This window comes from Tauraco erythrolophus, chromosome 8 (genome assembly GCF_009769465.1).
Source record: "Tauraco erythrolophus isolate bTauEry1 chromosome 8, bTauEry1.pri, whole genome shotgun sequence".
NCBI lineage: Eukaryota > Metazoa > Chordata > Aves > Musophagiformes > Musophagidae > Tauraco > Tauraco erythrolophus.
In genome coordinates, this window is record NC_141472.1 from 1,466,214 (window position 1) to 1,480,184 (window position 13,971).

General features: G+C 42.3%; 1 protein-coding gene across 11 annotated transcripts in view; it reads right to left on the reverse strand.

The window, feature by feature from the left end:
• Nucleotides 1-13,971, reverse strand: part of KANSL1L (KAT8 regulatory NSL complex subunit 1 like) — a 66,453-nt gene extending 52,482 nt beyond the window's left edge. For 6 of the 11 annotated variants that reach the window (XR_015222305.1, XM_086615984.1, XM_086615988.1 and 3 more), the window contains exons 1-2: nucleotides 13,612-13,645; nucleotides 6,515-7,632 (exon numbers count right to left, since the gene is read on the reverse strand). Coding sequence is in view for 10 of the 11 variants with exons in the window: in XM_086615984.1 (XP_086472110.1) it covers nucleotides 6,515-7,602 (1,088 nt within the window). In the remaining variant the exon portion in view is untranslated. Of the gene's footprint in view, nucleotides 1-6,514; nucleotides 7,633-9,901; nucleotides 10,016-13,611 lie in introns of those variants that run through there. The other 5 variants (XM_086615990.1, XM_086615991.1, XM_086615986.1 and 2 more) reach the window with 4 other exon arrangements.

Below are 13,971 nucleotides of genomic sequence, written 5' to 3' on the forward strand. Positions count from 1 at the left end.
AGAAAGGGGGGCTTATAATGCACATATACTCCAACACGGATGTTCACGTTTGTTGGGTTTTGTTTTGTGTTTTTTTTTTCCAACACCAGAATTGGTAATTAAAAGTTTGCTAATTCAGAATTAAAATTATTTAAGTTCCCCAACAGAAAACTTCTTCTCATCCACAACAGCTAGGTAAAATGTTTGGATGAAAACAAAATCCTTTACAGCTCTTTCAGTGTCAATAAAAAAGAGCACAGGTCAATATATCTAAATCCGACATCTGAAGTTACATTCCTAACCCATATTTAGCAGCATAAATGAAACTCTGTTACAGGAGAGCATTCCTATTTTGGGAAGTCTTTATGCACACTTTTTATTTCATGTGAAAAGGAAAGCATTTAAATGATTTCCTGTGTCAGGGGCCCACGTACGCTGATTTTCAAAGGCACTGGATTTATCTCTTTGAAGTAGGTTCTCATGAAATCTGTGTTATCTATAAAATGAAATAATGCTGCCCTCACCTTACAAGATGTTACAAAGACAGTTCGTTGTTGTTTATAAACAGTTCTTTTAATTAAACCAAACACATTTCACAGCTTAGGAAAAGAAAAAAGCTGGCTATAAAACACTGATTAATCAGCAGTTGACATCAAAGCACCAAACTCTTCTTGTCTACCAGTTAATTAAGCACGCGAGGTTATCACGTACACACATATCTGATGATTAGATTTTCTATTCTGCTATACTATGTTGAGTGTGTATTAAACTGTCATTCAGAGAAGCAATGCCAAGTTTTAATTTAAGATGTATTCAACACCCATCTCACTCAAAAGCTTTGACATTCCCGGCGCCGAGATTCCCTTGCAGGTTACAACTTGTCAAACCTTCTGCCTTTCATTAAAACTTTTCAGTCTGCTTTCAGCAGCTGCAAAAATATTAACGTAATTACAGGTTAGGAAGCAGGATCCTCACTCGCAAGAACATTTCGCTGGTATTGTGAGAAGGAAGTCCTGCTTAAAAGCCAGTTGTTATTGCTGTACATGAGATCGCTCAAGAAAAACAGTAAATGCATGTGGGACCCTAAAAGAGTTGTAAATCCATCTTAGGGAAATCCAGCCAAGTGAGGCTGAATATATTCTGAAATAATACGTGTATCCCTAGAGTGAAAACAGAAGGTAGCATAAAGCTATCTTTTTCATTCTCTGGTAACAATTCCCCTCCCACATCCTAGTGACAGTAGCCAAGAATTGAGAGAATGGAATTCATGAAAAAGCAACTTATAAAACATTTTGAAATCAGCGCATTATTAGCACCTATGAATTTATACTGATTCAAAAGCCTTCACATTAATCTTCTATGCAAATACGGCATTTCCCAGACTTGTAAACTAAAAGGGTCTGAAAAACTGGAAACAACTGGGGTTTTGTGCTTAAGGAAAATGGAGAGCAGTATTTAGTCCTGGCAGACTCTCTTCCTCCCCTTCCCAAAACCAGAATTCAGTTCTCGTATCAGGTATGAAGCAAAATTACAGCTCAGAGTGGAAAATCAGGACCTGACCTTGCAAAACCAAACAGCTGCCCCTTAGAACGTGGCTTAAAGACATACAATAAACCCAGTCCTGCAGCACTGCACTGATGTTGCTCAATTAGCCATGAGAAAAAAAGCTAGGAAAAATGGAAAATAATCTAGAACAAACAGATGAGATCTGGAGATAGCAGTCATAATATTTTCTTCCTTCCTGTATTCTCTCCGCCTTACTGCTCCCCTCCTCACCAAGTATTTGTACTAAAAGCAGATTTCTCATCTTCTCTCTTTCCAACTAGCAAGGGGGGTGGTGGTGGGGTGGGAGAGAGAGAGAAAAAAGAAAAAAAAAAAAAAGATTTACTATCTCTGCACATTCATTATAAAAGTTTCCAGGCACAATAAACCCTGTGGGCATGGAAAAATATAACAGTGCTTCTTCGTCAGCCTTGAGGTTGCTGGAAGATAATCAGTAAAACATGTCTTTCAAAAATCAGAGGAAAAGCACGAAAATATTTCAGAAGGAAAAAATCCCACCAAATGATGCAAACGGACTGCGTTCAGATGGGGGAAGGAGGACTGGGGAAACAGGGCACAGGACTTTCCACGAGTAGACAGAGCTGCTTATTTTGCAGAAAAATCTATTGTAAGCAGCTTTTCTCCCTGATCAATTAGGTACACGTATTACGAGTTGATGGAGTGAGCAGCTGTGCCTTCGACCAACTCCAGTAACGCACCTTTTGATTCTGGAAGATCATATATGTAGCACCATGCCCTGCAACTTTGAAGTTTTCCCAAAAAAACACCTCAGCACCAGATGACTTTGTGGTACATTGTAAACAACCAGAACTCCTAAGCACATTAGGAAGACACACAAAATACACGAATAAGGATGTGGAGTTGGCCTGGAAGGATACCATACGTAGCTCCCGGAGCAGAGCTGTGCTGTTGAAAAAGCTTTGAGCTCACATCCTCCCCAGTTCACCCTGTTTGAAATACGTGACCATTTCTACGGACAATCTTCCATTGTCATGAACCACAAAGATCAGTAAGTTCCAAGTAAACTCAGCTGATGAAACGTTGTCTATGTCACATTTCAAGTGGCTGATATCAGTTGTGAATTCCTGAAGGAACTACTTATGGCCAGCTTTGTGATGCCCTCCTCAGGCCCTCTGTTCACTCTGGCTGCTAAGGCTAACAGGGAGCTAGTGATCAGCACTGACTATCTGCCTTGGAGAAACCAGAGAGAAGTACTACCACATCCCTGCGTAGTGTCTCAGGAATTTCCTACACCAAAAGCTGGAACAGTACTAGAATACACTACAAATTACTGATGGAAATTTGGTGCTTTGCCTAAGAAACCTTCCACGAAAACTGCCAGGTTAAAGGCATTTGTGAGCTGACAATAGCAGCAGAATGACAAAATTCCTGAAAAGAGCCAACTGTGGGGGTTTTTACTTCTTTTTAACAAATACCCAAAGGACCAAATGTGTTTTGATTAAGCTCTTGAAACAGGATGAGGCTTTCCAATTACTCTAGGATAAGTACTGTGTATTGTCAACTAGAAGAATTGCATCCACCAGCAGATCAAGGATGTTTCTTGTCTCGAGGACAGCACCGATGCGATGCACAAGGGATGAACAGTGGTCTAAATATCTTATAACAGCTATTTGCAACTAAACAAGGAGGGTATTGAAATAGATGGATAAAGACAATCTTACCTGAGACACAAAGCACTGAGATACAGCTCAGAAGAGCTTATGTCAACACTCATTGAGCAAAACTCTTATCAGGATAATGAGAGCCAACGGGTTCAAAATGCTAAAAATAGCTTCGGGTTTTTTCCTACTGTGAAGAATTGGAGCCGGAATCAACTTCTCCTTCCTGATGGGAAGCAGACTGTTCTCAGGTAAACACAGTAACTGCAGGTTCCCCCTCCCTTGCACAGTGGATCAACACTTCTTTCCCCCAAAAAAGGGATAAAAAGCACCGCAGCCACGACAACGACAAGCCACCAGCATGACTATACCCTCAAGTTAAACGCAATCAATATACTGCGATATAGGCAAAACCAAAACATTTTTTCCCATTCATCACTGCATTAAGAGAACCTGCTAACATCTACAGTTAAGTATTATGAAGAATATCACAGAGGAAGAGTCTTTCCAGGCCAGTAAAAATCTTCACTATGAAAAATAAGTCATAGGTGAGGAAACGAGTATTTTCTCACCCACATGATCACATTATTTCTGGAAAGCACTAAGAGTCAATTTCCTAAGACAGAAAGGCATTTCAAAGAACATAAATCCACTTAGCAGAAATAAAAATGGATGTTAACTTTGTTTATTTCTTTTGTCCAGGTGAAGAGCAACCCAAAGAGCCTTAAGGTGGTAAAGCTCAGGAAACAGCAAATCTCAGCAGCTGCGCTGGTGAATAACTGATTTACCTTTGTCACCTCGAAGAAGTGGTGCAGCCTTTTGGCCACAAAGACAAATCTTCGGAAAGTTGGAGAAATGAAGAAAACCATACCCTGGTGTCCCTGCCCACGGCAGGGGGTTTGGAACTGGGATGATCTTTAAGGTCCCTGACAACCCAAACCATTCTGTGATTCCATACCAAGCTGAAGGAAATGATAAATTGAAACAAGAGACGGTCTGTCCTCACTGCAGTGTTAACTCAAGCACTGCCTCAGCCTATGCACGCAGACAAGAGTCTTCTGCTTCAACTAGGTAGTACTTTAACCCTGAGCTTGCTGGCCCAGCAGCACAGTTCAAACACCACTAGCTAATGCACACGGCTAACCTTGCCACTGCTGTTCAGCAGTAAGAACATAAAAAAGGGAGGAAAAACCCCAACCCACACATGAAGGGTTGCACCGAGCCAGACTATCGATGATCTATCTACCCAGTCTCCTGCCTCTTCATAGCAATCAGACAGTCTTGCAAGAGGGCAGGCATGGAGGGAGCAGTGCTTCTCCAGAACTCTCCCTCAGCTGCCAGCAACAGCAGCCTGGGGATTTCCGGAGCCAAAAGTGGTGTCTTCATACCTAACAACCCTCTGTGGTTTTGCTTTTTCAGTGCAACAAAACAAGCTGGGTAAGCCTGAAGTGGAAAGGTAACTTCAGGAATTCAGAAGCTACAAGAAGAGATAAAGGTAAAGGACTGGCAGGTAGAGTCAGAAACTCGATTGGACCTGGCATGACGAAAAAAGGAAACCCTTGCACAGAACTTCAGCCCAAGTTTTACATTATCCACTACCCTTCGAGAGTCAAGAGTTTCTCATCAGTTTTTTCCTCAGTCCATGTAATCACAAGATAAGGATCCTAGAGCCAGAGCTATTACTCCGAAGTTCAAACATCAGCTAGGAGAGGAATGCAGATTCTCCCACACTGGGAAAAGACAAAAATGCTGTTTTTTCATTGAAGTATTTCAAAAGGAGAATAATCCTTTCGCAAATTCAAGTATTTAAGATGATCCTACCTTAGCTGGCAAGTCATTATGCTTCGGCTGGACTTTAGTACCGTATTTACGGCTCTGACAATACGTGAAAGAAAACAAAACTAGTTTTCACCTTGTGTGTTTTCTCCCCTCTGCCAGGCCGACAGAGTTCAACGACACGCAGCGGCTACTCGGTAACAGCCACGCTACACCGAAGCTGCAAACACGTAACAGAGCACAGCTCTTTTCCAATTCAAGAGGAAGCTTCCTTGATTTCTTTTGAACATTATGCTTTTCAAGAAACAGAACAAGAAATGTATGTTTTGAAATACTTATTTTTTTCCTCAAACCCCAGCGTCACTCTTAATGCTTTCTAGATGCTCCCTAACAGCAGAGAGTATAAGAAGAGATCGGGAAGCACAAAACCACTCCTGACTTCAAGGGCTAGAAATGAAGGTGCCATGAAGCTCCTACCACACTGCTGTGTTTGTTTGAAGCTCTGTCTGGACTCACACATCCTAACGGACCTTCAGACATCCTCTGCTCTCTCCAGCTGCAGGTAGGGGAAAGTAGCCGTTCTTTCACTGCTTTCTAAAATTTCTTGACCAAAGAGATTGTGTTAATAGTGTAGCAAGGTAGGGGAAAAAAGAAGAGAGGAAAAGGGAAAAGGGAAAAGGGAAAAGGGAAAAGGGAAAAGGGAAAAGGGAAAAGGGAAAAGGGAAAAGGGAAAAGGGAAAAGGGAAAAGGGAAAAGGGAAAAGGGAAAAGGGAAAAGGGAAAAAGGGAAAAGGGAAAAGGGAAAAGGGAAAAGGGAAAAGGGAAAAGGCTGTACCACCATCAGGGAACAACTTTACTATCTACTTCTCTTACCCACCACTGATTTCCAAAGCTACACTAATTTATACTGACAGGATCCCTGCTAATTCAAGGCAGTTAATGATATTAATTTGCCACTGGTTCTTCTTGAAAAGGATACCAGCAACAATAAAAACACCACTGCCAACTTCCTTCACAGTAGAACAGCTTCGGTAAGCAAATTAGTATTTTTAAAAGCGTAATTCAAAGAACCAAACATTTTAATATACAACCCCCAAATACTGGATGGCTTCACACCTGCACCAGATGACCATTTGTCCTCTTTATCACATCATAGTGGATTTCAAAATCCTAACATAGACTAATACTAATTCTTAGTAACTCCAGAACAAAATTAAAATTCTTTTCAGATTGCCCAAAAACATCATTTGCAGCACTGCTATGGCTACTTGACGTACAGCACCATCTGAGCATTGAATAATTGGCAATACTGATGTAAAGCAAACTGATGGAGTGCAGTACAAAATCTAGCTCTCTACAGCCTAGTAAAGTAGCTGATCCTCAAATACTGCAATCAGGAGTTGTTCTCACTCTGCCTGGCCCCTGCCAAACCCAGCTTACAGAGGCAGTCCTGCTGGTTTCAGTAGGACTAGCTAGCGAGTGAGGTTACTCACACAAGAAGGAATCTGCAGGGCTAGACCCTTCCATCTTGATTTATAAGCATGAAGCACATGAGTCTAGCAGGAATTTAACACTTACGCTTCCACAGTTGTTCTTACAGTCTGTTCCTCACCATCTTCATCTGAGCTGCTACACGTTGCATCAGAGTCCAGATCCTTCTCCACACGAGACAGCAGCCCTCCGGTAGAAAGTGCAAATCCCCGGATTTCCCCTGGAGCAATGCTAACTCCGTTCTCTATGTCCACGCTTGAACTACTCTCCAAAGTGGTTGCGCTGTTTTCTGGCCAACCCTCAGCGCACCTGAGGGAGCCACTGCTCAAAAACCTGGCTGGCTCGTGGAAAACCTTCATTCTTTGTAGCTGATGTTTCACGAAGCATTTCAGCTGCTGATCACAGTGTTTGATAACATGCTTTGCCAGGAGCATTTGTAAACGTTTCTGAGTTCTTTTGGCGCGACTGATTTCCATTTGTTGCTTAGTGACACACTGGAGCAAGCGAGCGTACACCTCCTCTGGAGTGCAGCTCAAAATCCCTTCTGAAGGCCTGTGAAGAATCTGGTGTAATAAATCCCCTTTTATTGTTTCAGCGCGGACTTCCAAAGCCCTACCCAAAAAACCATTCTTCTTGTACCATTTACCACCGAAGAGCTGCATTTCTTCTGCATTACTGGATTCAGTCACATTCGAATCCGAAAGTCTCTGCACTTCTGCCAAATTCAGAGATGTGGTCTCTGCAAATGTTTCCCCTTTGAGCTGATCCTCAGGTTCTGAACGACTAATGGGACCAAATGATGTGTCAGCACCATTATGTAATGAATTTCTCATCTTGGAGCAGTCGGGCTCTCCCGCCTTCGTCTGCTTACCAGTTTTGTTGCTAAACGCAGAATTTGTACTCATTAACAAGACAGATTGATAACGCTTGGAGGATGGTGGAGAACCAAAACGCTGCACACTGAAGATATCATTCCTGAGGTTGGGCTCAGCAGTGGGGAACCCCAGGACTGAGCAAGTAATCTGTGCGATGGAGTCCTCTTTTATCTTCTCTTCCACTGCTCTGGAATTTTCCATGCACAAAGCTGTATCAGACTCCATAGCTCTAGAGGACAAAGAAGGTGACAAGTGGATACCATGACCTTTTGTTGCTGCCTCTCTGAGGGCTGGTGTCATTATAGCTACGGTAGGTAGTTTACAGCAAACCTGAAAATAACATGGGCCATGTAAATTTTCTCATTTTCATAACATGGTACAAATACAACAACTGTCAGATATATCATTCTTTCAACATTTCAATGTTATTCAAAGATTCCACAAAAAAAGGACATTATCTAAAGAACGCAAATAGACTACGCTCCCTCCCAAGCCAAAAAACAACACACACTCTGCTTTTTCTTTATTTCATTCAGAGGTGGTTCCATGTGCAATGGAAGCCTTAACTCTCAGGGGAGTCAGTGTTCATACCTCATTGCATTTCTGATCTTATCAGCCTGAGAAATAAGACTCACAAAGTTCAAGACTGTCATCTAACCTTGCTCAAACTGAAAAACAAGATCGTAAGCCACGTGACTGGAAGGACGCACTTCAAAACGTGCATGTGGCTGTATATACACACGTACACCCCCACACACAGATACGCACATCCACGCATTCCTGCACCAGAACTCCGGCTGCATCTTATTTTAATCTGCTCTGGAGACGAGCTACTTTTTGAGTTCCATTTGGTTTTCATTCAAGTATTTTTTTAATACTTAAATGAGTCAACATCAACAGTATCACAGAAATGGGAGCTATGCAGATACCTGTTACAAGCTCTGCGGAGTAGAGCACCTACCACATGACAAAACACTCTGAAATAAACTCAGGGGCACTACTGGGAGAAAAATATTTAATGTAAATCTATAGAAAGTAAGCATTTGATTAATTAAGTTACCACATATTCTCACAAATACACTTTAGAAACCAATCCTCAAGGCTAATGCTTTAAAAAAACAGAGAACTGTAAGTCCTAAATGTTTCCTAAAAAAAATCTGTCCTGTGCCTTCACATCCTGTTCTTCTTTATTCATTAGGTACTGCCTGCATAATACAAACACGATATTCTTTGATAACAATTTGAGTAAAGATAAACAGTTTTCCTTTACAAACCCTTTCGCCCGTGGCTTGCCATAGCTTAGAGGAAGGGTTCCCAAACTTTGGGATCAGAAGACCAGTGCCAACCTTCCCCACTTCTTGTCAGCAGCTGTGCTGCCATGTCATACTGTGTCTGTCCCACAGCCCACGGGGCAGGAATCACTGCCTTACCCTGTACTTTCAGCTTGGTTTAGGAGATGGTTAAATAAACCCAACGAAAGGTTTAATTGAACATGGCCTGCAGAAGCCTGAAAGATAAGCTGCTGTCAGTTTTTTGTTAAGAAGCTAGAGACAAAACCAGAAACAATAACAGAGCAGTAACAAAAGTGACTGTAGCACAGTAATTCCACAGTAAATTCTCTGTTTAACCAGTGTACTAGTTGAGCAGCTTTTCCATTGCCCTCCTTTTAATGTCTTCGGTTTCTTTGATCTCCACAGCAACTGCCTAGCTCAGCAACTTTCAATGCACAGATCCCATAAGGGGTCAATGATTCCGAGACTGCCACATATTGATCTTAAGAAAAGCAAACTCCCCGTCTGAATCCTTAGCTTGTTTGTCACTACAGGTTTTAAGCTGAAGGTGCAAACATTAAAGGGAGTTGGATACTTTCTCCTTAACCCTCAAAACACGACAAAAAACATGACGAGCCACATGCTTCAGTACTGCCTAACACTCTCCCTGTGCTTTATTCACCTTTCAATGCCTCCTGTGTACCTCAGTCATGAGGTTTTCATCTCTGTGCATCACCTGTCCAGTATCCCAGGGACCAGGTTTGATGGTCCTCATGCTAGTCCTAAATGACACTATTAAAATCCCCAGGATTTTAACCTTTAGAAATGAGCCAATAACTCCACACTGCAGAGGAATTCAGCACAAAGCCCTCCCCAGTGGATAGCCATCCCATAAGAGTCCCGTTACTGGGATCGGACAGGAAAATGCACTGATGAGAGCTGGAGCCCCAAATGGCAAAGGCTCTGGTGACTTGGCAACGCTCTCAGCACCTGGCTGACTCGTGGCTTTACACCTTGCCACTCTTTTCATTGTCAGCAGGCTCAAGAATTTTTAAATGCAGAGGAGGATGGATTCAGACACCTACACCTCTTCCCCTCTCAGCATATGGTAAACAAGTACAGTAAGTCAAAGACATTTCGACTGGCTAAAGCCTAAGGAGGAGAGAACTGCAGCCCACGCTTTCCCTGTCGAGGTTACTATGAACTCCAGGGAGTCCCCTCGCTAGATCTGTCCCTGGGAACTCCCAGCAGCGCTCTCAGAACGCTGCCAGCCTGATAGCTACACACCCTGAGCAACATGTTTGTAACTGTTCAACTTTACCACCTACCTTCCCTAGGCCAAGAGCTTCAACAGTCACAGGCTGCCACTCCTGAACGCCAGGAAACGTCCACACACAGTGGAGCTGCTGCTCATGCAAACGAGGAGTTTGAAGATGTGGATCTCATCCCTACATGAACACGGAGGCTATTCAAAAAACTGACAGCACAGTGTTTTCAGAGTGCTGCATTTTAACTTGATCATATTCCTTCAAATACTACGTATCCTTCTGGCAGAGTTTCAAATTTCCCAAATTGCAATGAATACCATTAGTAAATTATTTTAAGGTTGGGGGTTTTTTTTGAGTTTGGGGGACTATCCTCCCCACTCTTTTAAGGGAAAGAGGAAGAAATCAAAGTACCCTCAAACTGAACCACAAACATTACACCAAAGAGCACTGAAAAACCACTACTTAGGAGTTCCTGACAGAAGGCGCTTAAATTACAATATAGCTAAAAAAATAAATAACATGCTTTTGAAGAGAGAAATCACTCAATTAACCCCTTACACTGCAACCTGCAAACTTCACACGACGTTTCTCCCCTGAAGACAGTTGAGTGAGACACTTCAAGTGTGTTCCTCTCTTTTCAGTGACATCAAAAAGACTTTCTAGAAGCTGGTACTATCCCAGTCTCCAGTCCTTGGCATTTCTCCAAGAAGTTCACACATACACACAAAAAGTCATTGGTATATGAGCAAAACAAAGTACCAGCTGCAAAAAAAATTAAAAACAAATTTTAGTACAAGTACTTGACTTGCCAAGAATTGTACAATTTTCGTTTTGACACATTTTATTTCATTTTGGCAGAAGGCAGCAAAAATAATTTCACTCCACCCTTATTGGGAGCGAGTTTCCAGAGCCAAATCTATTCTCTTCTGCTGGGCAGGGGGAGTGCAGAGGGAGGAAAGACAAGTACTGCAACACGGTATTCAGGAAGAGCCTGTATTTTCGTTCGGGGAAAAGTTTTTTTGTCAGAGGTAAACCATTTCAAGGATTTTTTCCATTGTGTACTACTTGAGGTTTCACAACCAGAGCAGCTGAAACGCTACTAAACTGGCAAACAGTTTGCTTTTCATCTGCTGAATACACACGCACTCCACTTGAGAGACTATTGTAAAAAGCAAAGCTGACGTAAAACAAGCACTGGGGAAGGGAAGAAACAAGTACCAGACATGCACCGCACAGCAACTGATGTCTAAAGTGACTTTATGCTTATCCTGCTCTAATGCCTTAATTACCCAGGAGGATACAGCTGGGAATGGCAGTTCACCACAGCCCCAGCGCTCCCCCGACCAGCACCCTGCTCCCCTCTCTCACCCAGCTATGGGTCCCTAACGCCCCAGTGACCCCTGCTGCTCCTCCACCACCCCTTTGCCCCCTGCTACCTCTGCTTATTTCTCAGTCCTCACTCCGTGTTTCCACGTTATACCTTTCTCTACCAGTCTCACCTCAACAGAATTCACCTAAATCCCGCGGTAATTGGCAGCACCCTGTTAAAACAAACACAGCAAAACCCAGCCACAAACCTGCCAGCACGCAGGGTGGCATTCCCTTCCCAGCTTTTGTTTATAGTCCTTTCACTTTTCGACTCTCCCCCCGCCTTGTGTAACACTCTCACTTTTGTTACACAACACTGCAGACAACGTTTTGGGGGATTTTTGCTCGAGGGGAGGATTGCTTTGTGCTTCAGTGGGGTTTTTGTTTGTGATCTTTTCGTTTTCAATGACAATAAAACTCCATCTGCATGAGGGTTTGTAAGGCTCCTCCCTAACAGTCTTCTCTCCTTGCCAATTGAGTCATCTCTCCTCATCCAAAACACCTGAAACTTTCTTGTTAATAATAAGATTCCTGGAGACCAGACGGAGACTTTTTACATTTAGTACTTTTTTTTTTTTTTTTTTGCTTTCACATTCAGGGGCCTAAAAATAACATTTCAAATTAATACAGCTGTTTCCAGTTTATTCATAGACTAACAGCGTTTCAGATAACCCAACTTCCAATGTTTATTCCTCTTCTAGAAGGCATTTCAAAAGCAAAACCAAGCCATTGGCAGCAGACAGCAGCTGGTGAAACACTCAAAATTAAGCTCAGCAAGAAACGTTCAAAAATAAAACCTGCAGAAGAGACGGCAGCTACCTGAGCAAGCTCGATCTGCCTACAGCACAACTGAGAAGACCTGGTTTCCTACAGCTTTGTGTTTGCCCCGGAATTCCCAGCTCCTCTTGGACAGCCTTCCTGATCATTGCTGGACGAAAATAAAGCTGTGCTCTGGCAGAAGGGCACTACCACCGCGCTGCTGGGACCAAGAGCCGCCGCCGGGCTGAGCGTGCAGGAGCTGGCTTTGGCCAGCTTCTCCAAGCCTTGCCTGGTGGGAGGCATCCACTTGGGTATCCTTGACCTACCTCTCCCAGTTTTCACAAAACTTACAGGATCATCATAATTTCTAAGAACAGAGAGAAGAGCTCAACAGCACAAGCCGCATTTTCTCGCAGTATAGTTTGCAGCAATGACTGCAAAAGAGATATTGGTCCCACTGGGTGTGTCCTGGTTAGGAGTATGAGAGAAAAAGGAAAGAAGTCCATATTTAACACACCTGGGACCAGCCTTTGAGGAAAAAAAAAAAAATCATCTCAGTAGGCAGCTTTTGTTTTTGGTTCGAAAGCAGCCCAGTTACTCATGACGAGTATTTAAGCATTTTAGTGTTTTGTTCTATTAATAGATTGGAAAAAAACCTATCCCCAAACAGGATTATGTAGGGAGTCTCAGCTTTCAGCAGCACTCACTGCGCAGGCAGTACTATCTAGATAAAACTGCAAACTCCAGTGCTTTGCACTCCCCGGAAGATATAAGCACAAATTCCTTCCATTTGGGAAAAAAAAAAAAAAAAAAACAAACAAACCCTAAAAAACAACAAAAGACATGCACACCTAAAAAGGATCTCTCTTTGAACAGTAAGAGAACCCAATTTAAGACAGACCACCCAAACAGTTTTAATCATAAAAAAACATCAAAAAGGACATACTTCAAGTGGAACTCATTAGTATTCATTTATGATAAAATCCATGGCTCATTAAAAATCTCTGAACAGGGTTGTTTTTTCTCCTCGTTCATAACTGCTTCTGAACAGAGAATCATATATTATTTCCAAGTTTATAACCATGCCATCAGCTAGCTCCTCTTCAGTCTGTAATATCATATATTTGTAACGTAACACCTGAAGTAGTTTTTAACATATGCTAAACTTAAACACATTTTGTAGTACGACAGGTGCCTCTGTAAGTAGGTTGTACGCATGTCTGTAATATAAATACCTGTAATACTTTTAGATCTATATCAACATTTCAGTTATCCTTTTGAATTTCAGTCTTTGAAGAGAGGGCCATAAAACCTGGTCTCAAACAAGACCCATTCAGCTCTTAGACACTAATTAAGGCGACAGGAATTTAAACTCCCCAAAACATTTACAGGATTTCACAACGTGCACCAATAAGGAAGGAGAGCCCAGAGGCACACAGACCAGCTTTCTGAGTTGGTGCACACCTACTAGCATGATAACCATGCTTTATCCACCTTAATTTTTAATATTTTCTTTTTATTAAATTAAGCATAAAAAGGATCTATCGATCTTGTGACAAAAAGCAGACTTTAGTCATTTGGATTTTCTTTTTTTATAAAGAAATTGGTTACTTTGCTTCCCACTGCCGAGGGGTATCAAGTACCTCAGTCGCTGGCACATCTCATTTTGGGAAATGCTTCAGCATTTTGCCACCAGGGAGCTGACGGACAAAGTGGATCGCAAGACTTGCTCAAGACCACACAGGAAACCTCAAGGGAGGCTGAGGGACACACCTGGATCTGCGCTGCTGTCCAGAGCTTTGCTATCTACTTTACATAAAGAATTCAGTTTTATGAGTAAGTGGTCTGTAGTCTGGGAAGCCAACGTGGTCAGAGTCGCTCGAAAGCAAAGGAATCTGCGGCGATCTGTTCCGCTTGATTATCAGAAGGAAGTTTTAGCCCAGGAATTGAAAAGAATCATTAAAAAAAAAAAATAAATCACCCATGAAAACGCAGGCTGAAGC